Source organism: Ambystoma mexicanum, chromosome 3p (genome assembly GCF_040938575.1).
Source record: "Ambystoma mexicanum isolate Mex_15411 chromosome 3p, UKY_AmexF1_1, whole genome shotgun sequence".
Classification (NCBI taxonomy): domain Eukaryota; kingdom Metazoa; phylum Chordata; class Amphibia; order Caudata; family Ambystomatidae; genus Ambystoma; species Ambystoma mexicanum.
The window spans coordinates 1,226,241,139-1,226,265,224 of record NC_090925.1 but is presented as its reverse complement, the minus strand read 5'-3'; the positions used below and the strand labels follow the sequence as shown (position 1 = coordinate 1,226,265,224).

The following is a 24,086-nucleotide window of genomic DNA, read 5'->3' as shown; positions in this document are numbered from 1 at the left end:
TTCACTCGCCATATTTAATGGAGACTGTATGCTGCTGGTTGATCCCATCTATATCATGATCTCTGATTCTTTCCTCAGATGCTTGGAGTCCGGTTCAGTACGTCATAGAGTGGTGTGGAGAGGGTGTGTGTGTTTTATATGTGCATTATAAGTCTACATGTGGTCGAGTGATGTAACATTATGTGTCCTTTCTTTCTTGAGAGTTTCCCCTAAATGGTCTTTGCCCATTTTTGATCTCCTGCTATGGCCTTTGGAACTTTTTTATGAAGAGAGTGGTGTGTTTTTTATGCTACTAGATCATTTTGGCAATGGATTTTGCTACTTGAGGATAGTGGCTGTGGAATTTTGTGTGGGCATGAGTGGGGTTGAGTTGTTGGGATTATATTGGTCTCTTGTGTGTGCGTTCCTCCTGCTTAACCCTAGTACTGCTCGAGGACTTTCGAGTTTGCACAGAGACAGAGGTGTTGTCTACATCTGCATGAATTCTGTTACTGTACATGGAAGTTCTGTGATGTCATGTGGATGGGAAAGCATGGGATGTTGGTGTGAGGGCTCACATGATCATTCCATATGTCACTTGGGAGTGATAACTGGCAGTGTACGGAAGATCCGGTGGGTATCCCCGTTGATGAATCCAAGGAGTTTGTCACATATCCACAAGCAGGAGCCACCCCCATTGAGACTAGGGAGGTGAGCCGGCTATGCTGAACACCCCCGTGGGACAGAGAAAGCGGTATACCTCTGGAGGCGACCCCCTCCCACCTGGGGGACAGGAGAAACCCAGAGAGAGACACAAGTCACCATCCCTTGCCCCAACCTCCGAGACTTTAATTGGCTATGTGAGAGCGGAGATGTAGAATGATCCTAAATCACTTTATGTAAGGGTTGGTTTGGTTTCTGATCCCTACTATACTCAGTCCTCCCTTGAAACAGTGGAGAAGCCCACTGGAGGAGCATCAAGTAAAGAGCCAATCAGGAGTGGTGAAAAGGCAAGCACGCGGACCTCAAGGGAGTTGGAAGCCCTGCTGGAGGTGTGGCCACACCGAGAGACTACGCCAGACATGGTGTTGCAGCTGGCAGTCTACGCTATGGGAAGGCAGCAGTGCCGACCTTACCAGTAGCCAGATGTTCCTGGCTGGCAGAAGTGGAAGAGAATGGGAATCCATGGTGGGGGGAACACAGAGAAGCGCCAGGTGGGATGAGCAGAGAGAGACCAAGGAGCAGAGAGACCCAAGAAGCCTTAGAGTAGGGAGATAGAGTGAGACAAAGACTAACTACGGAACGTAGAGAGACCGAAGAAGCACCAGATTGTGGAATGATGGCGAGACAAGCCCCCATAGGGGGGAGACCGCGAAGAAGCCCTTGAATGTGGAGAAGAGAAAGAGGAAAGCCCCCAGACTGGGGAGTATAGAGAAATTCAGAGTGCAAAGGAAAGCTATGAAATCAAATGACCGATGTCATGGACAGTTTGCTAATGAACGGAACGGAACCTAACATTGTAATTGCTGACAACATAAATTGCTCCTGCAATGACGAATGGACTAAGAAAGTCCTTTATAAAAAATATTAAGACAAAAGCGTTAAATGACTCAAGGGAGGGCAGAGACAGAGAATGGAACAAATTTGTGGCTGACTGGAGCTTATGCAAATTAAGTATGAATGACAGCAGAGATAGAATTAAAAGGGCATCTCGGAGGAATGGAAAATCTGTATCACAGATAGATTACATCTTTGTCTCAGATTCGATGATGCATTTATTTCCTCCTGTAATCCCAATCTTTACTTGTGTTAGGAATTAAGCATACATAGTCACCTCCCTAAAGGCCGAAGCCCCAGACAGTCAATTTAGGATAGGCACAAATCATCTTGTTGCATGTAACCATTTGGATGGTGTCAAATGGCACTTGATTCGATAAACGTTTCTGAATCATTTAGGAATTGACTTAGATGTGGGGACAAATATAATGAGTGCTTGACTGGGGAACTGTTGTACACCCCTTCTTTCCTGCAACTTATGGAACATCAAGTTTAAAGTATTCATGTACCATCCTGCTTTCTGTGACCTGATACCCCCGGGCCTGGCGCGCATTACAAATAAATAAACAACTTAAAGGCCTCAATTCAGTGTCAGATTGGTTAATAGAACGAGTGTAGGTTTTAACTAAAATACCTTGAAAATGCACCTTCTTAGCAACAGGCCATAAAAAAACACGTTTTTGATTTTAGGGTACTTGATAAAAAGAAAGGGAAAAAAAAGCTAAATTAAAGCAGATAGCTTGCCTGTTACCTGGCAACGTGGACACTTAGGATGAGAAAAAGAAAATTCTCCAAACCTTTAAAAACTGGGTTAACATTATAAATGGTTAATGAATCTAAAGGATAATCAGGCAATTTTAGATAAATTAGATGTGAACTTCTGAATTTGTCTCCAATAAATAGCACTGATAAGCGCTTAGTGTCTATCATAGAAGGTTAAACCTGGGTGCATCACTTTAAACAAATCCACCAGAATAATTCCAATGTATAAAGTGAACAGCTAGTCATCTGGAAAGACTTAGACAGATGGCACAGTAATATAGAGGAAGATTACATTATAACTATCCTAGCAAGACTGAAAATATTTCGAACTTCTGTGCCAGACGAAATAGCTCCTATTGCCATTAAATGTAATTCTGAAGGATGAGCATTAGCGTTAAAGATTCTATTTGACAATATCTTGGAAACCCAAGAAATCTCCTAATCCTAGCATACAGACTTAAGGGTACCAATTTCTAAAAAGAGCAATAGGTCTAAACCAAATGATTACAGACCAATACCTCTCCCTTGACTGATCAAGTAAAATCGTTGCGTCACTATTACGCAAAGAACTTGAAGTTAGGGAGTAGGAACATTACATTATTTCCAAATTCCAAGTAGGTCTTAGGAGAAAGCTGGCACGTCCTTAAATGGTTTGGTGCTGCAATTGCTAAGACTTCATACCATGAGATAAATGGGTGAGTGGTGTAAATGGCCAGCATTGACCAATCAAATGCTTTTGGCAGTGTCAATATAAATCTTTTATGGTGGAAATTATCCAAGTTATGAATCCCTGAAGGGTTACTGATGTTGATAATATGTCTAGACACAGACACTAAAATAGCATTAAGGTTGTCAGCAGAGGTTAACTTATTAGAGGAAGCAAAATAAATAAACGAATACAGGCCTCAGGCAGGTGTGCCTTTTAGCACCCCCTACTTGTCAATATATACGTCGCAGATCTACAGGACCTTTGATCCAACATGAATCGATTTCCCATAAAAATGGCACACTTGCGCTTGAAGTGGGTCGCTTATGCCTATAACTTGATTTTCTTTGACCAGACCCCAATAAGTCCGCAGAGAAAATTAACGTCTTTTTCGGACCATGCCGGAAAAAATTATCTTGTAATAAAATGTTACGAAATCGAAGATTCTGATATTCTCAAAGAAAAAGGGGTCCAGAAAGTTTTGTTGGGGAATTGGAAAAGAGAAAATGGACAGTGGATGAAATAACATATCTCGACTTCTCCTTCAATAGCGCATATTCTAGAAAGAAATAAGGTATAGGTAGAAAATGAAAGCGCTATATGGTCAATTAAAGCACATTTATTTTAAATTATGTAAATTCACCATTAATCAAATACTAGAACATGAAAATAGTCCCAACTCTGATGTATGGCATGGAATTTGAAATTTAAAACATGCAGCCTTTCATGAAGATGTGTGAGGGCATAATGTGGAAGACGGCACAAGGCCTTTCCGATGTCAGTAACAAATAGTGCCATCAGATTTGAATTCGGGCTCGTATCCATAGAAGCGATTTGGATTTTAGAAACGGCTTTATTTCAAATCCAAAATTGGTGATTTAGTTAAAAAGTCCCTTTTCGCTTTTCTGTTTCCGTGCAGCATCTGGTCTGAACAATGGATTCGCAGGCAGTGGTTATCGCTGTTGGAGGGGGTTCTCGGATGATGGACCTCACCTCAAGCATCCCCAAAGCACTTCTTCAGGTGGGCAGCAAGCCACTGATCTGGTATCCCATCAACATATTGGAGTGTGTTGGATTTGAAGAGGTCATTGTGGTCACTACGAAAGAGGTGCAGAAAATGTGGAACCCTGACACAAAGATGAAGCTGGACATTGTGTGCATCGCTGATGACACCGCTGCTGATATGGGGACGGCTGACTCTTTGGGGCACATTCACGAGAAAATCAAGAGTGATGTGTTGGTGCTCAGCTGTGACTTGATCACTGATGTCGCGTTGCACGAGGTGGTAGACCTCTTCTGAGCACACAATGCCACACTTGCCATGCTGATGCAGAAAGGACACGAAACCACTGAGCCGGTGCCAGGCCAAAAAGGAAAGCGGAAACCAGTGGAAGAACGGGACTTTATTGGAGTGGACAATTCTGGAAAGCGGCTTCTCTATATGTCCAATGAGGCAGACATGGAAGAAGAGCTTGTGATGAAGAAATCTATCTTACAAAAGCACCCAAGGATCCACATCCGCACCAATCTGGTTGATGCCCATCTCTATTGCCTCAAGAAATACGTGGTGGACTTCCTCGTGGAAACTGGGTCTTTCACATCCATCCGCAGAGAGTTGATTCCATACTTAGTTCGGAAGCAGTTCTCGTCTGTTGCTTTATTGCAACAAAACTAAAACTACAACAAAGAGCAGGATGCCAAGAAAAAGGACCAGAAGCCTCTGGATATATGTAGCTTCATTGAGGTGGACCAACTGCTGGCGGATGCTCAGGAGAAGTCGTGCTGGAATGACTATGGAGGGGACATGCAGGAGGCCTATCATGGTGGGAAGCTGCGCTGCTATGTCCACATCATGAAGGAGGGGCTGTGCTTCCGGGTCAACAACCTAGGATTGTATATCGAAGCCAACAGACAGGTTCCTAAATTTCTGAGCAACCTTTGTCCTGAAGAGCCACTCATTCACCCTTCAGTCCAGATTGTTGATAGGTTCATGATTGGATCAGATAGCATCATTGGCCAGTCCACGCAAGTCGGTGAGAAGATGTCCATTAAGCGATCTGTGGTGGGTGCATCCTGTGGTATCAAAGAAAAGACGAAGATCACCAACTGCATCATCATGAACTCTGTAACCATCAAAGAAGGGTGCAGCCTGCAAGGAAGTGTCGTATGCAACAGTGCATTGATCGAGAAAGGCGTGGATATCCAGAACTGCTTGATAGGAAGTGGAATACACATAGATGGAAAATCTAAACGTGTCAATGAGATCATCGTGGGCAGCGAACAGCTGATGGAAATTTAATGGACAGATTTTTTTCAAACAAATTAAATTATTATTTCTAGAAACCTCTACAACTGGAGCTTGGGGATCACGGACAGAAGACCAGAAGGGACACGTTCACAGAATTGCCTGTTTTAATCTATCAATAAAAGAGAAGTGTTTACAATGTCTGCCACTTTGTCAAGTTCACCGTTGCACAAAGCAGCATTCCGTTCTTCTTATTGAGTGCCATGCACAGGACCGCCCCTGGGTTTCCCGAGACGTTTATTCACAGGAGGAGTTGGCTACCTGACTGCAATGAGGGCATATATATAGCCAGTAGCCGACAAGCAGTGACATCATGCAGATAGCAATACCTTGGCTCCAGGAAAACTGTCTGCTGGAGAAGCAATGCATTGACTTGAAGGAGCTGGCTCAAGTTCACTAGGCTCCTGCCTTCCAGGACTAGCAGATTGTAGAGGTAGACCTCTTCCCCACCATAGCTCTTCCCTTTAGAACTCATTACCAGTGCCACTGCGCCCCGAGCCTTACCGGCTCAAGTTCAGACACGCCCTTACACTTGTCCTGTGCATCACATAGATTCAAATCTTTCTCTCCCACCCTCCCATCCACTGATCCCAATCCTTTCTCTCCTATAGATAGCAATTCAGCAGTCATCAAGCAATGGTGTTTTAGCTCTATACAAAAAACATTAAGAAAATAAGAATTGTGTACTTGCTCCACTTAGCCTGCCACTATTCCACGCTGGTACCTTGCAAAGATGCTGCCAGGGACCCCAGATTAGCCATCTGGCAAACTGCCATCACAGATTGGACTTGAAGTCTAATATCTTATGATACATATGGATAGCGGGCAGCTGGTGGTATTGATGCTTCTAGACCTCTCTGCAGCATTCAACTTAGTGGACCACTCTATTTTGACCAAGAGACATCAACACGTCGCTGCCGTTTCCAACTCGGCAGTAGACTGGGTTAAATCCTGTTTGGAAAATCGGCGGGCTAGGATTTGTAGTCGGAAAGCAACAGCGGACCCAGTCATAGTTCAGTTTGCGGTCCCGCAGGGATCATGCCTCTCCCCTTCCTTATATAATGTCTTCACCCTGCCTCTGTTCCAGCTTTCAAAGGGCAAGGGTGTTCATTTGACTAACTATGCAGATGACACACTGTGTCTGATCTCCCTGTCCCGCATGTATGATCAGGATAGGGAGGATGTTAATAGTGTGTATACCCTGATTCAATTGTGGATGCTCCAGAATGGACTAGCTCTGAACAATGACAAGACTGAACTCATGAACGCAGGAACAGCAGGCAGCCTACGTAAGCTAGGGCCGGAATTCCAACACGTTATTATAATTGGCTGCAAAGAAAATTACGTGTTTTTTCAAGAAAAAATATCTCAGCAAAAACTAATCGGAAAAATAACTAGCAACAACCTAGAACCGTGTGGAGGGATTGAGCAGATGGGAGCATATGTTACAGGCCAGGAAAGAGCTACCAGGATTTCAAATCGGACCCTGTCTATTACACACAGGTGTCTCTTTGGCACCAGCCCTGCTACTTAACAGAGGACTTGGTCAAGCTTCCCATTCAGAGCACATTAAGATCCAATGATTCTGATCTACGAAGGACTCTGGGTCCCAAGAACTATGCTGGTCCTTGTGAGGAAGGACTCTGGGTCCCAAGAACTATGCTGGTCCATGTGAGGAAGTACTCTGGGTCCCAAGAACAATGCTGGCCCTTGTGAGGAAGGACTCTGGGTCCCAAGAACTATGCTGGCCCTTGTGATGAAGGACTCCGGGTCCCAAGAACTATGCTGGTCCTTGTGAGGAAGGACTCTGGGTCCCACGAACTATGCTGGCCCTTGTGAGGAAGGACTCTGTGTCCCAAGAACTATGCTGGCCCTTGTGACGAAGGACTCTGGGTCCCAAGAACTATGCTGACCCTTGTGAGGAAGGACTCTGGGTCCCAAGAACTAGGCGGGCCCTTGTGAGGAAGGACTCTGGGTCCCAAGAACTATGCTGGCCCTTGTGAGAAAGGGAGCTTTTTTCGCCGCTGCTCCTATGTTATGGAACACTTTACCACCGGACTTGAGGGGCATAGTGACATTGGAAATTGAAAACGCACCCCTTTACCGAAATGCTCACCCTCAGCTGTCTTTCATCATCTACTGCGGTTCTCTTGTGTTTGTTTTGGTGTTAGCGCTATATAAAAAATGTAATACAAATAAATATCCACTTTTTTTATAGTAAAAAAAAAAGTCCCTTTTCAATGATTTACAAACTATTTAGCAAACGGGGGAATAGCGTAACTGAATCATTTTGGAGATGCAAACAATAAAATCCCGTTTGAGCTGAATGAATATTTGGATAGTGTTATAACAAATCCCCTGTTGTACTTTTTTTATTAATACATGAGATTCAAATTCAATCTCGCCCCAACCCGCAAAGTCGTGGGCCCGAGAACACAAATCTCAAAGGCCATGTGCGTCTGTAAAAATACAAATTTAAGGGAGTCTCTTAAAACATTTGGTCACAGAATGTAAGGAAACATGGGAGTTACACACTGGCTATGGGCCTCATTACGAGTCACCCGGTATGGAAACAACGGTGGCAGTAAACCCGCCGCCACAGTTGTTTCCATACCGGGTGATCTCGAGTCCTGCAGGCGCAGGTGTAATTCCCGCCATCTGATCACAAGATGGTGCCGGTTTTTCCATGGTCCCCATTGAGTCCTATAGGACTCAATGGGAATGGGGATTTACCGAATTCCGCCTCTGGAATTCCCGGGACACCGGGGTCGTAATGCCCTGGTAATTCTGGGAATCACGGAGGCGGAATGGTAATACGAGTCCGGCGGTAACCGAGCCGGTAAAACGGGCAGGTTACCGCCAGACTTGTAATGAGGCCCTATTTCTCAAACGTCACACATATCTAGCCTGAATTGCCTGCAGAAAATGTGTGGGTACGATTTATAGAGGGTCGCCAGACATCCTTGATCTTAAACTCATAGATTTTGTTTTAAATTAATATTATATGAAATTCTGGAAAGTAATGACAATGGTGCTACATCTGCAACTTTTAAATTTGGATCTACATGAATACATTGAAAAAAATCACTGCACAGCCCATAACATCTAATTTATTTTCATCTACATTCTTTAAAACCTATTTTTATTGGCATTTCCATTCATAAAAATGAACAACCCCACCCCCGTCCCTTCCGCCCATCCCCACCTCCCACCTCTTCCCCCAGACAGCTGCCATACATTGTTCAACTTCCAACCATCGCTCCTCTGCGCACCATATTCAGTCCTTAAAACAAATCTAATGAGCAGATTCTTTGTGGGCACCAGTTCACTCGAAAGTCTGTGTGGAGGAAATCCAATACCAAATCCCAGTCCTCCTTACACTTCCCCTGGACGCCTTGAACTACATATGTAACCCAATCCAATGAGACATAATGCCAAATCTTCATTGTCTATTCGTTTTCAGTAAGGGGCGATGACTGTTTACATTTTTGAGCAATAAGTGACAAAGCTGCAACACTTAAAATCATGTATAGCTTTCTTTGGGATTTTGAAGGACCTTTCTTTGGAACTTTGAAGGCAAAAGGTCCAGAACATCACCCAAACCCAAAATTGCTTCTCCAGAATCTCTACGTATCCGGGCCCCAAACATAGCTTTCACTGCCGCATTAACTCCCTTCCAAACGTGGCTTCAGAATCGGGCATTCCCACCATACATGACCCCATGTTTCAATAACTTTGCATCCCACCAACATTCCCCTGAGGCGTCTGGATAGAATATATGCAATTTCTCAGGTGTCAGATGCCATTGTACCATCACTTTAACCCACATTTCACAGATCTGAAGTGCCCTCATAGGTTATATATTGCCAAGTGTTTAATTTCCGTGGCCAATAGCCAGTTTATCTTCACAGAGAGAGAGAATAACTATTTACATTGTTGGAATGTCATGATCTCTTGACCTTCCACCATATCACTCATCTTTAGACAACCTGCGTCTTCCCATCGCATAAAAGCTCCCTGCTCCAATCCCGGTGTGAACCGGGGATTGCGAGATAGGGGCGTAAACGTGGAGGGAAATGTGGGGATACCCGTCCGCCGTACCACCGAATCCCACATTTTTACTATTAAGGCTGTGATTTTACTTCTATACATATTAGTGGGCCGGTCATGCTTGTGACACCTTAAGACTTCCTGAAGGGGCCTACCCACCATCTGCAACCAGATTTTCTCTTGGTTCCCACCAAACCATTGCTGGATGATCTGCAGCTGAGCCGCTTGATAGTAAGTTATGAAATGTGGAGTCCCCATCCCTCCTCTGAGTGTGGGCGCCATTGATACACTCCACACCACACCACCCTTGATTTCTTTCTTTTCCATATAAAGGTACCCACCATTTTATTGAGAGTCTTAAAACATTTCTGAGGGAACGATATTGGCAAAGTCTGAACTTTATACAATACCCTTGGAAAGACCACCATTTTTAATTGCATGAATCTTACCCGTCCAGGAGATAGTCAACAAATTGCGAATCTTAAGCCACTTGTTGATTGAATCTAGTAACAGGAGATAATTTGCTTGATACATGGATTCCAAGGAATTATTTATCTGTACTGCCAAATAACATAGACCCCCTGTTCCTTTGGTACCATTCCCCCTTGTAACATAATAATTTCTGATTTATGGATCTACATTTTCAGGCCTGCCACTTCACCAAATAACATTTTGTCAACTCTTTTGTTAGTGCTGGTATTGAGTCTACTAAGTCTTTCACTGTCAAGAGTAAATCGTCGGCGAATGCCATCACTTTATGTTCCTTGCCACCAAACTGTATACCCTTGATGCACTTCTCTTCCTAAATACTGGATAAAAATGGTTCCAGATGAATCGCGTACAGCACCGGGGATAATGGCCATCCCTATTTAGTTCCCCTGTATAACCTGATTTCCTGTGAAAGATAACCATTTATTGCGAGCCATAAAATCGGCGACCAATATTTTGCCATGGCCAATCGCAAAAATCTCAGACCAATCCCCATAGCTTCCATAGTATGAAACAAAAAAGAGCACTCCCGGTCAAATGCTTTTTCAGCATCTAAAGTTATCACCCCCGTGGAAAGGCCCGATTTATTTGCCGTCTCAATCAGATGACTCACCCGTCTTATATTATCAAATGTTTGCCTTCCCATTACAAAGCCAGACTGATCCGGATGGATAAGTTTCGGTATACATTTTTCCAATCTTGTTGCTAATATTTTAGTATATATTTTTGCATCAATACTGATGCGATCTATGGGTCTGTACGACCCACATTGAGTTCTATCTTTGTCTGGTTTAGGAAATAACACTACATTTGCCTCCTCAATGGTCTGTGTAATACATCCGGCTCCAATGAAGGAGTTAAAGAGATAGGTCATTACCGGAATTAATATGTCTTTATACGTTTTCTAAAACAGTGCTGGAAATCCATCTGGTCCAAGAGCCTTACTAACTGGTAAAGGCAATGTAGCAGCCCTTACTTCCTCAGGAGTAATCTCCCCTTCTAGTTCTTCTCTTTCACCTATGTCGATTTTATTAAATTGGCACTGCTTCAAATAGTCAAGCTGAGCTTCTCCATCCGGGGAGTCAGTATTAAATATCGCAGAATAATATTCTGTGAATACCTGTAATATTTCTTCCGATGAGCAGCTAACTGTGCCCCAAGCAGTGTTGATATTAAGGATGGCCCTTACTTCCTCCTTCATCCTCACTTGACGTGCCAACATATGGTCTGCCTTATTAGCCTTGATATAATACAGTTGTCTTAAATGTAGTAAAGACTTCCAGCATGCCTAGTCTGCAACATATCCAATTGTTCCTTGAGAAGCCTAAATTACTCCCCTGTTAGTTTCCATTTTGCCCATAACCCCCTTCAGTCGTAATTCCAGATCTTTTGTAATAAAGCCAGTTGTTTTTCTCTTAGGGCTTTCTTTGCAATTTAACTGACCCCTCATGGTCGCATTAAACGCATCCCCCATGGTTCTTTCCTGTATTACCAGGGTCCTATTCATTTAAAAATATTCCCCAATTTTACTCAGTATCTTCTCACACATGACCGGGTCCCTCAATAAATAATCCAGAAATGTCCAGCGCCACAACCCTGACCCTTCCATTTCTTGATGTATATCTATTATTATGGGTGCGTGGTCTGATAAATTAATAGGTCCATTTGCTGTACCTGGCCCAACAAAGTAGCTGACACCCAAATATAATCAATCCTAGAAAAAGACCGATGAATATGGGAGTAAAATGTGTATCCTTTCATTCCCCTCCGAGACTCTTTCCAGAATTTCACCATAGCCAATTGAGACATGCATGATTTCAAACTTTGTGTGGGGTCCCTCTGAGATTAATGTCCACCTAAACTCCTATCTACCAAATGATCCCACGCCATTTAAAATCCCTGTTAACATTATTTGTCCGGCCGCAAATTTTTCAAGTTTAATCAGAGCCCCCGCGAAAACGTATCCTGACCCGTATTTGGTGCATATAGGATAGCTATAGTATACTGTATCATCCCCCATTGAATACGGGCAAAGCTGTATCTACCCTCATTATCCACATCCATCGCTATTATCTGTAATACAACCAGACCTTTGATGGTTATGAGAACCCCTCACGTCTTATCCTTGTTAGCTTGCAATATATGTGGATATCCAGTAATCCTTAATTTGTGACTATCACTCCTACACATATGGGTCTCCTGCAAGGTCACTATACCCGGCTTGACACGTTTCAAGAATTTTCCGACTTTACTTCTTTTAACCGGGGAGATTAGGTCCCTAATATTCAGCGTCATTAATCAAAACCCTTTTTTACCCCCATAACCGCTATGGCGCAGTGATCCCTTCAATGGTAGCTGTCCCCACTCTCCCACCACCCCTGATCCCAATGCCACTCTTACCCCTCCCATACCTTCCCTAACTCTCTGGTCAAACTCAACCTATCCCCCTCCCCCCAACCATACAACAAGCAATGGAGGTAGAGTTCCCTTACACACCCAGAGATGATTTGTGCGAATCTACTAAAACCCTTACCCCCCCCAAATTCCAAGTGCCAGGATCATTTCCCACCTACCCCTTTACCTTCTCAATTATCCACCTCCCCATGGTGTTGACTTGAATAATATCCAGGCTAATTCCAGTCCCCCCCTCCCTCTGAAATCCAGCCCTAATGTGCCTTTATGCCCTCTGGGCTGGGTAAGTTTGCCCTTCAGTAGGCCGGGACCACTCAGGCCCTTTTCTTCGATTATATCTCCCCAGCTCTTGTCCATTACTATTGTTTAGTCTTCGACACCTCTAGTGTGGGTCCTAAATCTTGTTGATCACCCCTTTCTTCTTCTTCAATATTCAGTATCCTATGAACATCTTGACAGAACGTGATGCGATGTTGGCGGCCTTCCCAAGAAAACACCAATCCAAAAAGGAAATGTCCATCGGTATCGAACTTCAGCTCGGAACAAAGTTTTGACCACAGGTCCCATCGTTATTCATGTAGATTGCACCAACTCTTCATACAATTGTATTTCTACACCATTCACTTTGATGGGACTTGCTTTTCTAGCTCTTTGTAAGATTGTCTCCTTTTGTCCACATTTCTGTAAAGCCGTTACTACACCACAGGGTCTGGCCCCAGGTTCCTCTCACTGAGGGCCCACTCTGTGAATGCGATCTAGGGGCACTTCTCCCCCAATGCCCAGATCCAAGAGGTCTGCAAAAACCTGCTGCACAGTATCTCTTAAATCCCGGGTCCTCAATTCCTTCGGGAAGACCCTTAACCCTAATGTTAGATCTTCTTGAAAGATTTTCAAGACCCTCAGTCTGGCTCTCTAAATTGTGGGTAGTGTGAGAAACCTGAGGGTATTCTCCCAAGCAGACCTCGGTTAGCCCTTATTCAGGTGGCCTGGGAAGAGCCGACACTCCCAGACCCCAACCCTAGGAGCGGACGAGCAAGAGAAGATCACCAGGATGGGGGAGCCTGGGGTTGTGCGCGGGGAAGTGCCCCAGGTGAGACGCGGTACTATACCGCGGAAGAAGTAGAGGACGAAGTCCCTGAGATCTTCTTTTGTTAGTCCACATCTACCTCCCTTCCACCCAAAGAAGCTCCCTTAATAAAATCCTACCACCCCTACAACTCTGGTCAACCAACTAGGAACCCCGTTGCCCTCAAAATCCTCAACTCCCAGAATCCTTGTTTTCCTATTCTCCACCCGAATACTCCTAGTCATTCACTTTACAGTCCCTCTGGCTATTTCCCGACTGAGATAAAACCTTACTGTTCCCACAATCCTCCTAGGACGAAGAATGCAATTCCCCCTTTTCATAACACCTTTTCCCCATCCTACCACGCAGAATTATTTTCCGACATGAACACTCTATCCTGATACGAAAGACAACGGACTAAAAACCTTTACCTGACATGTCCCAACCCGAGGGTCAGGCAAAATCAGGCAATGGACCAAAACCACACACACCTGACAGCCCTTTCCTTTACCCACATGGATGAAAGGTGGAGCACAAGAGTACAAGACGTGCTAGGCAGACAGCACGAGACAGCTATCCAGGCACGGCAGTTCAAGAGGAAGAAAAAGGCGGCGAATATCGAAAGGCTGAAGAGGAGAGAAGCAACCTTGCCCTTTCCGACCCACACCTGCGAGACCTCCGCAAAAGGAATCGTGAGACCGTGGACAATAGCTCAAGTGTGTTGCAGCAGATATCAACGGTACACTGAGCGTGCCTACGCTGATAAGTAGGACCGAAGGAGGCGACTGCTACCGTGGTACCGTCCTTGACTCCAGATACAAGGAAACCCAAGCAGTTCATCACAGCCGGTGAGTCGAGGGGAGAACCGATAAGAAACCGAACTGTGTAAATGTTAAAAGAACTGTAAATTGTTAAGGGAAGACCGGCTGCAGAGGGAATCAGCACCAGGTAGGTGCTCACTCAAGAGAGACTGTGGTTAATCCCATGTTGAATGAAACTACGTGTCCAATAATAATTTTCCACATTCAACCACTGTGTGTTCCCTTCAATCACACTGCTTTATATCCCTCAAAAGATCTGGCTGTTTGTTTTTCCTTGCAATTTATACTCACATGCCCATGTTCTTCCAAAGGCCTCAGTTCGCAGTTAATCCACAATGCCTGAGCCTCTCCCTGGGGCTGCACCCGGCTCCAACGAGCAGTGGGGTATTCGCAAAGCCAGACCCACAAGAACCGTTTTCTTCTGCATATGCGTTTTGAGGGACTGTTCGGATGTAGGTGGGCACAATCTTTCTGGAGAGGGCCTGGATCTTCTGCAGGTACGGGAGGCTAAGGAAATCACGCTAAGGGGTCACCAAAGGAAGGAGCCGTCCTCATACAAGTGTCCCAATAATAATATAATATAACACACCCCATCAGGGATTGAGACCAAGAGATAGTTTTGCCAGGATAACAACGTTTATAAAATATAGAAAATGCCAGCAAAGAACTCTGCTGCCTGGTCTCGCTCTGCCAAAAAGTACACGGACGGCACATTATAAAGGACAAACACATCCTCCATGACAATTTTAGTTCATGGCAGACGTGATGGTTGGTGGGGAACCTATGGATGCGCCTGCTCCATAGGGGATGCCAGGCACCTACTGGCCGTTGCTTCCCAGTCGATGTTGGTGCAAGTGGGTCAGCCGGGCTCATTTTAGTGGTGAAGGTCAGTTCAGGCGGGTGCAACATTTCTAACTAATCTAAGCTAAACAACAGGATATAGTAATTCATAAGTAATGGCAAATACCTGAACGTCACATACAAGGGGGTCCTTTGAAAAGTGGGAATAATATATTGACATGCCGACCTCCACATTCAGGGCTTCATTGATACCGCACTTCCTGCAACCAGTGTCTCTCCTCGGGGGCTTGATCTACTGGCTACTGTCCTGGTGCCTCATGATACGAACAGACGTGTGTTGTTAGTGAGAGAATATATAGCAACCCAGGATTAAGTATGTAGTGGGTGTTTGGAATGGTCAAAACAAGGGGGTTAGATGTTTATCATGAAAGGAATTGGGCGGTCAGGGCTGGTGGGCCCTGGCCTAGCAGGCTGGAAGGTGAAGGGGCACAGGCAGTTTAGTGGAGATGGATGGGCAATTGTGCTGTGGCCTGTTTCTGTCCCACGCTCTTCGCAGAGCGCATTCTGTGAAAAACGATACTAGAGATTTGCAACATTGAGAGAACAGGGAGCAGATGAGTTGCAGTGGCAACAAAGCTTGTGTGGAGCTGGCCTGATGTGCTGATGGCATGGTCCCTCTGTGTGAGAGGCCGGAGATGCGTGCCCTGCAGCCCCGCAGAGTGGTGGTGTTTGGGCCTAGTAAAAAAATGGCATCAGGGCCAAATGCAAAATGGAGTCTCCATGCAACGACACAGGAGATGATATACGTCTACTTCTATATATTATAGGTTGGTTTGCATGCTTACAGTGGAGGAGGGGCATCCTCCCTCCTTTACCTCAATGGGGTCTATCGTGCCTAGGGGGGTGGGCGAAGACCACTTCCTTCCCAACACTACTGATACCAGGAGGTCGTAGGAGAGCCGCCAAGAAAGGTCAAGGTGGTCATACAGGGGTCTAGCAAAATCTCTGTACAGTCGAAAGTCTTTGACTGCCAAACTGTTGAGAAAGCAACGGAAGTGAATGCTGCATCAAGAGAAAGCAAAAGGAAATGTGAAGTGGCAGAAGTGAACCCAAAGGAGGGATGCTAACAAAGAGGGTCGAAGTCTAAAGTCCCAAGAAACAGTGTGTTGACAAAAGTGAACCCGTCAGAGGGAGCTACATAGGAAACTGTTTAAAAAGACATTAAGATTTGTGACCGCGAAGGAGAAAATATCTTTTGCAAAAGCAAGAGTGAATATGACGGAGAGAAGCAAACGTTTGAAAATGGCCTGAGCTTGATCGAGGGAGGCCAGAAAGACCAGGGGAAGTGGATTGTCCCCTTGGCACGCGGCAAACAGCCGAGAAGGGTCTGAGCCCGGCAGAAGGGGACCCAGGGGTGAAAGCCATCACACAGCGAGACATGGAATAGAAAGCCAGAGTGAACCCGAAGGGAGGGAGGCTGATATTCGAGAGGGGTCTGTGCCCGGAAGAGGGGGACCCAGGGGCGAAGAATCATCACCTCAAGTGCAATCTGAAAGAACTTTTTGTTTGTTGTTTGAATCTATCAGATACTCGGAAGCAGGAGAGACAACGTCTGAAGATCCTGCTATTGATAAGAACCATTTGAGGGGTCTGCGCCCGGAAGAGGGGGAACCAGGGGTGAAACCATCACCCAACGTACATTTCGAAAAGAACTTCTTTTGTTTGTTATTTTTTGAACCCATTAGGTCCTTGGGGGCAAGAACATTTTGTAGAAGAGACTTAACCACTGACGGGCCTGATAGCTGACGCTGGAACTGTTGTCTCGTGCTTGGAAAGCTCGAGCGTGTGCTGTGCTCAGGAGTCCCGCCTTGTCCCGTGCTTAAAACGTGGGGAAGGGAGACCCCCGGCTAACACATCCTGACTTACCATTTGTGAACACTTCTTTCTTTCTTGCGACTATTATCCCACACTCTTTTTGGTATTTAGTTGTAAGGATTGGCAATATATATATATTTTTTTTAGTATAGTCCCTTTTATTTTGACAAGACACCACTAGGACTGCCTTATTTTGATTTGATCATCATAGCTTGCCGTCACCTTAGATTTAGGTTTAGATTAGGCATTTTTTCACCTTACTTATACAGTTTACTAAACACCCTTGAACTGTGATCACTTGTGTTTGTCTATTCTTGATACCATCCTTTCCTTACAGTAACCATGCAAGTTGATCAGTTACAGCATCTATTTTAAGTGTGTCTTCCGCAAGTTCTTGAATCGCATTTTTGGTGGTATCCACTCTCTCGCCCAAGTCCTTGATGCAGAGTCTGTCATTTGATTGCTGAATTCTTTGAAGCACTGTTGGAGCACTTCCTTAGTAACCTCCTGCCTTGATTTCCCGACTGGGCACCTTCCTTGGGGCTCTTGCTCCTGGGAAGTCTGTTCTTCGGCCATCGTCGTGTCCACCTCCTTGTGCCAAAGCTTCTGAAGTGCTCCTTCTTCTTGTTTCTTTGTTAGTTTGGGAGTGGGGACTCCCTCTTTGGATTCTTTGGGCCTATTCCGAGACATTTGTGTATAATGGCACAAAGTAACCGTCTAGTCTAAAGTTTTCTTAATACCACTTGCTTCATTTGGGCAAAATGGCGATTTAGCTTTCAATGTGGCCTCCTTTTCAATAGCTTCTTATATCAGTAAGGCGTTCCTCCTTCCACTGAATCCAGTATATTTTCACCCCTGCCACACCCACTTCCAAAGTTATTCTTGATATAACGTGTACCTCTCTTCTCCTGAATTCGTTATTGGACCCCTCCTCTTGTGAGTCGCCTCCTTGTTCTGCACAGCGTCTCCTCTCACTGAATCAACACCAGAAAGTCACCAGCCCCTTTTACAGAAAGGGTACTGTCCGTGTGGCCACCCGCTTTGCAGGACCCGCAGCTCAGCTCCACATTAATGTTCTCCTTAGACGCAGGTGGGCGGGGGGAACAGTCACGCCTTGCGAAGCCTTCTCAACTCATCTGGGTCCAAAATGGCAACCGACACGCCTATGCCAGGCCACAAGGATCTTTGCAGTAAGAGGAATCCACCTCCATCCAAAATAACCGTGGCACCCACTAAGTTCTCGGGGGCACAACGGTGATCCCTTATCAACAAAGGGGGGGTCAGTTGAAACAATTCTTCAGTGATGTAGACGGCGCCGGGTGGAAGCCCTCTCCACATGGTGTTTGTGTCCCGGCAGCCATCGTGGAATCCTTTTTCTTCAAATTTTAACAAATCTTCAGAAATAAATTCAGATGGAGTCCCCCTACTCCCCGCATGTCCATCCCCACATTCCTCCACCTCAATTAATTCCCCAAACCCAACATTTATATTTTTGTCAAAATGTGCTAAAATCTGTTGATAAAAGAATTGATGTAGTGGGCTTCACAGTCATTGCATTCGATGCTATTGGGTGATACCTTAGAGTTTTTCTAATTAATTGAAACGAAAAACGTGTCAATGCACAATAGTCTTTTTTTTTTGCATGTATGGTTTGTTGATCAATTGATGATTTTCTATTTTTTATGTGAAAGGTTTTTACAAACCAAAACACAATTTTTAAAAAAGCATTTTTTTTTTTAAAAGTGACCCGGTGTGGGAAAGAACCATGGAGAGAGAGTGAGACATGCATGGGTGTGGGGGAAAAACCAAGGAACGTCACTGTGAGGCGAGGGAGGTATGCCTGCTCTGTGAAACCCTCCCTGGGGGGTTTTGGCAAGCAGGACCTCACCCGGAGTGACTCTCTTTGTGGGACAAGGACTCCCGATATGATGAAGTTCTCCTTGACCAGACCATTGTGTCCGTCTATATGAATGTGGAAAAGACTGTTTTTAATGCAGACTTATTACCATCAAACAGTGACACATCTGTGTTTTTCTCCAGGCAATGCGGATTTTCATTCAGAAGACGCAGTCGATGAAGAACATACCTCTTTGTACTACACTAATCTATTTAAACCTAGAAAGAACTCTGAATTAAGAGCAATCTCCTCTGCAGAGAGGAGACTGAATCCCACGCAGAGACCTCCCCCTGTGGAAGAGACGTTGTGGAAAGGTGGAACCCCAAATCAGACCGCAGAGTCGGCGGTGGTGTGGACAGCGAGCTGAGCCGAACGTTGGAGGTTTGGCATCCCCTTCGATCAGGCAGCCAAGGTGGAATGGAGAAACAGGGAAGCCCTTGTTTCCTCTGGTGGTGCGCCCGCAAGTCGAGAGCGGTAGGCCGGTGGCCTAGCAACCGATGCCGAGACCAGATCGGCGGGAAGGATATTAATCCCGGACGTCCATATCCTGTAGACGTCTATTGTCAAGAGAAAAAGTTTGAGAAAAACCAATGTTTCTACAGAGAAAGTATTGTCGAGAGGAGCAGATACCGTGGAACCAAGTTTGAGAACAAGAGACCAATTTTGAGAGAGACCAACGTTTCCACAGAGAAAGTACCGTCAAGGAGGGCGGATATGGTTAAGAGAATCTGTGAGGTCACAAGAGCCTGAGAATCCCGAACAAGCAAACAGCTGGGAGAGGAAGGTTTGCACAATCTGGGCTGAGAGAACCTCCAAGGCTCTGAGAGCCTACTATCCAGAGAGGCATTAAAAGGGAAGAAAACACTCCCACCAAGAAGGTACCATTGAGGGCCATGGACATTTTCTGATTTTAAGCATCAGAGAAGCTATGTGTCACAGGAGCCCAAGAGAGCAGACACAGCTGGCACTTAGCTGAGGAAGAAACGTATAAACATTTTGGGGTCAAGAAAACATATATGTCTAAGAGGGCCGGGCTGGCTTAAACGAGCAAGGGCTCCCTGAAGAGGTGTACGAGAAATGGAAGAACTTTGCATATCTTTTGGAAGAACCACTGAGGCTCTGGGAGCCTGGAAAGTTTGGAACGGCTAAGTGCCTTTGTGAAACTGAGTGACAGGGAAATGTACCCTTTGGCCTTGAATTGGAAAGGTTGACAAGCTTATGAAAGCCAGAAAGGTTGGATGGGCCGGGCCGTGTGAAGCAAGTTGAAATATATATAAACTTTGTACTTCCAGGATGGGGAAACCAACCAAAGCAAAAGAAATTAAGGTATTAAAATCAGACAAGAACCCTGTTGGAAGCGAAGTAAAGCTGAAAGAAGACCATGCATCCCAAACAAGGGAAGCAGGCAAGGTTGTAAGACACTGATTAACCTGAACGAACAAATGAATCCAAACCAACCAAAGGGGAAACACTTGGCATCCAAGCCAGAGAAGCGGGCGTGGTTATGCGAAGCCGAGTAACCTAAGTGAACTAATATCTTTTCAAGAGTGAATATCAAGCAAGGGGCAAGTCGCCCAGAGAACTACAAGACTTTGTGAGAGATTGAGATCCTGAGACTTGTTCCCATGACAGTTGGGAGAGACATTTTACTTTAATTAACTTTATTTTGTTAGTCCAGGTCTGGAGGCAAGACCAAAGCTATTTTGAAACATTTACTATTGAACTTGTAAGATTTGCCATGTTGGGCCAGGCAGAAGTCTCATTGTGAGACTGTGTCCCGGTCTCCACCTTTCTGTTTTGTTTCTTAAGTGGTAGGGCCAGTTAGAATGTAGGGTTTGGATGAAGAACTTTTATTTTGATAGGGATCCTTGGTTTTAATTTGATAAGCAGGATTCTCCCTCCTAGCAATAGGGCAAGGTAGGTGTTTTTCTTTTGAGCTAAAAAAAACCTTTTCTGGCATTAAGTCGTCCGACTCCTCCTTTTGGTACGCCACACTTTTTTATAAATTCAGATACAGATCCAAATTCAAAAATATAATGTGTTGCCTCTTACTTGTGTGCCTGTATTATGGTTTAGAGGACCGGAGCTAGAAAAAGGATTATTTTCATCTGCAACCAGGTGTTAATCATCATCTCTTGATCACTTAGTAAGAATCATGTATTATGGTCCAAGTTCAATGTTTTGTAAAACTCCTCTTTTCCATTAAGCAGATGTCATGTAATACAAAGTTGTTATTTCAGTCATATCGTACTTGTTTGTTTGTTTATTAATTAGAATACCCATTAGCCATGAGATGTCACAGAAAATAAATGTGAACTAAATCCATGGAGGACTTGCAAAATTGTTGGAGATAAACAATGCCATCTTAGAACAGTTGGTTGAAGGTTAACCTCCCTTTACACAATCTTAGAACTTAAAAACAGCAAAAGTAGAAATAAGTAGAGAGAGGGAAAAGGGGGTTCTGCTTTGACCATTTAGGAACAGACATAAAATGGTGACCGTTTTGGATGTCTTTAGGCTCTATAATCCACATAATGAGTAAAATAAATATCAAAAACATCAGCTGAGATATGGAGACACTCGCTGTGAAGGTTTAAAAAATTCAGTGAAAATGATAACTCATCTGACTCTACCGGACCAATAGAATTGTTAACCAAGCTGGTGGGCACTTTAGTTAAGAAGTGAAGTTTGACACTTCATAAAGCACATCGTGGTAGCACACCAGGCAGCAGATACAATAGAAAAGTGGCTCTGTTAAGCTCAATTAAAAGACCATTCTTACCTTGCGATTCTTTTTTTCTTCTTTCAGCTGTTTCCAAATGTCATTGTACATTTCATCAAGACCTTGGCGTGACTGTCTATACGTTTCCAGTTCTACCTTTGTATCCTGTTTCGTCACCTGTAGAACACTGTAAAACTTTACCATGTATTTTAAACAGATAATTATGCAACAGTATGTTAATTGATTTTTACTCTCTTTTCTGCTTGACGTGTAATTCTCATATGAAGCACTCAATGACTACATCACTAAAATTCATGCTCGGCTTAAAGGCAAAATATAATTATAAAAAAATGTGGTTGCTGAAATAGAGGAACAAGATGGTTAACATTTTATGCAACCCTATCAATGCCATTCTATTAAATATCACAGTTACCCTACTTAAACTTGTGATCTATGTTTCAATGAAGCCCTAATTAATGTGTTTTCTTAATTGGCAGTATCCTGCACATTGTCGATTGGGGTGGCTTCAAAGCAAGCTGGCCTACTTCAGGAGCATAGTAAGAGAGCCTACTTGGGCAGGATCAGCGTGTGTGGTCACAATGGGTCCTAGCGGGATACATTGCAGAGGAGAGTCAGAGATGTGATCAGATTGCAGAGCTGCATTCTTGTTGCGGCATCTAAGCCTTACTAGCATAGCTGTGTAACAGTTATTGTGTGTGTTCCATGTCCTAGTGGTATACAAATTGCCTGTAGTGTCACTGGCGGGATTGGCAGATATCTGTAAACTGCAGGGACCCTTGATTAGCCACTGATATCTAAGTGGAGGTGGGGTGCACCACCAGGTTTAAGGGCTTTGAATACAAGGCTATCCTGTTGGCTGGATCTGGAAATGTGGCGAAAGAAGCATCACACACACAAGTGATTTTAAGAACCTTGGGATTTTGATACAAACTTGAGATTTTAAGAAGGAGCTGAATCTCCTTTGCTAACTGCACAGTTAAAAATATAGAAACGCAAGCTGATATACTCAAGTGCTTGGTGTGCAATGCATATACTCTTTAAGGATGTATGGCAGGCACCTGGTAGTTGGTGTCAGAGGAATGTGATCCCAGACAAAGATGTAGACGTCCTGTTGCCCAATTCTACAAACAATGGAGGTTGCAGTGGTATTCTGGAGTGTCGAGGTAAAGGCTGCCATAGAGGAAATACCAATACATTGCTGGGCAAGCTGGGATACGGAGTCCTGACTTGGTGGTGTGCCTTGGACATATCTGTGTCCTTAGATGAGAAGAAATCCAAGAAATGTTTTTGCTGCAAAGCAATGTAAAAACGATTGCATATTCTGAGATATACACATCGTACTCATAGATACCCAATAATCTCCCACACAGACATGATTTGACTAGATGTCTTACCCAAGTATGCTCAACACACCATCTAGGCAGTGCTTGTGACTACCAACATTTAGTGAATTACTTGCAGCCAAAATACTCTCTGATGGAAGGGTGGATCGGCAATCAAACATTGCTCATAGCACCAAACGTGCTGAGTTTTCCCACGCTTCCTGTGATTTATAGTCAGAGGATCCAAGAGCCCCAAACACAGCTGGGCATGCCACTGATAGCGATGATGCCAAGTCGGCACTCTTTGGCTATACAATATCTAAGTGATTAGAACTCAACTTCTGCCTGTAGAGGTATTCTCCAGGAGGCACGGAATATCTTACATAGGTGAGCAATGCATTCTGTTACAAAGTATGGCACAGGGATGGATGCAAAGATTAGAGTCCAACAAATGTTCAGCTGCTTTCGTGTATAGCTTCTTACAAACTGGGAGAGTAGAAGACTATACAAAAAGATTAATTTGGACAATTTGGAAAGCATGAAGCTAAATTAGAATTGCTTTCTTAGTGAATAATAATAATTTTGCATTTATATAGCGCTACCAACCCTCAGGCATCTGAGTGCTGCTTATTATTTCCAACATTGTGTGGTGCTCATATATCGACCTTGGAAGGATGAAAGGCTGAGTTTGGGCCTGCCAAGATTCAAACCTACGTCAGCAGGCTCTGCATGAATGTCAAAGTACTCTAGAGCGCTCTACTCGCTGTGCTATCTGACTGGCTAATAATCTTCTGAACGACGATGGTACATTTCAGACTAATTTTATTTTACTTTTCAAAAGCCTTCAGATGATATCAATCAATCATTTACTGGGCAGCACAAGACTGGTGCACATTTCTTAGAAATACAGAAAGTACAAAACTCAACCACTAAGAAACACAATATAAAAACTTAAAAAGTACTTACAAACGGTAATAAAATTGCTTTAAAACATTAAATAAACAGTGTAATTCTGCAACAGTTATTAGGAAAAGAGGCCTACATAACTAACACAGTACAACTGTACAGCTTCAAGGGGCTTGCAGTCCCCATCCACCAAAAACAGCTTTTCTCTAATACAACAAGATCTCCAGGTATAGTCAGTGACAGAAAAAACTGCAGCAAAGCAAGTCTCCCTTTGGCCCATTACCAAGGCTGCTTCAATCCCCACCCCAGCACCTTTGACACTCAAGTAGGGCGTCTACCATTTTGACCTCACATTTGCATAATTTGGAAAAAGAAATGTGAACAGATTCCTAGGT

General features: G+C 44.2%; 1 protein-coding gene and 1 pseudogene across 1 annotated transcript in view; one reads left to right on the top strand and one right to left on the bottom strand.

Annotated features, from left to right (window-relative positions):
* Nucleotides 1–24,086, bottom strand: part of RUFY1 (RUN and FYVE domain containing 1) — a 1,926,102-nt gene that overhangs the window by 889,393 nt on the left and 1,012,623 nt on the right. Inside the window, exon 10 of the mRNA XM_069652681.1 lies at nucleotides 21,503–21,619. Within this exon, the coding sequence (XP_069508782.1) occupies nucleotides 21,503–21,619 (117 nt within the window). The remainder of the gene's footprint in view (nucleotides 1–21,502; nucleotides 21,620–24,086) is intronic.
* LOC138581386 (translation initiation factor eIF2B subunit gamma pseudogene) lies at nucleotides 3,911–5,303 on the top strand (annotated as a pseudogene).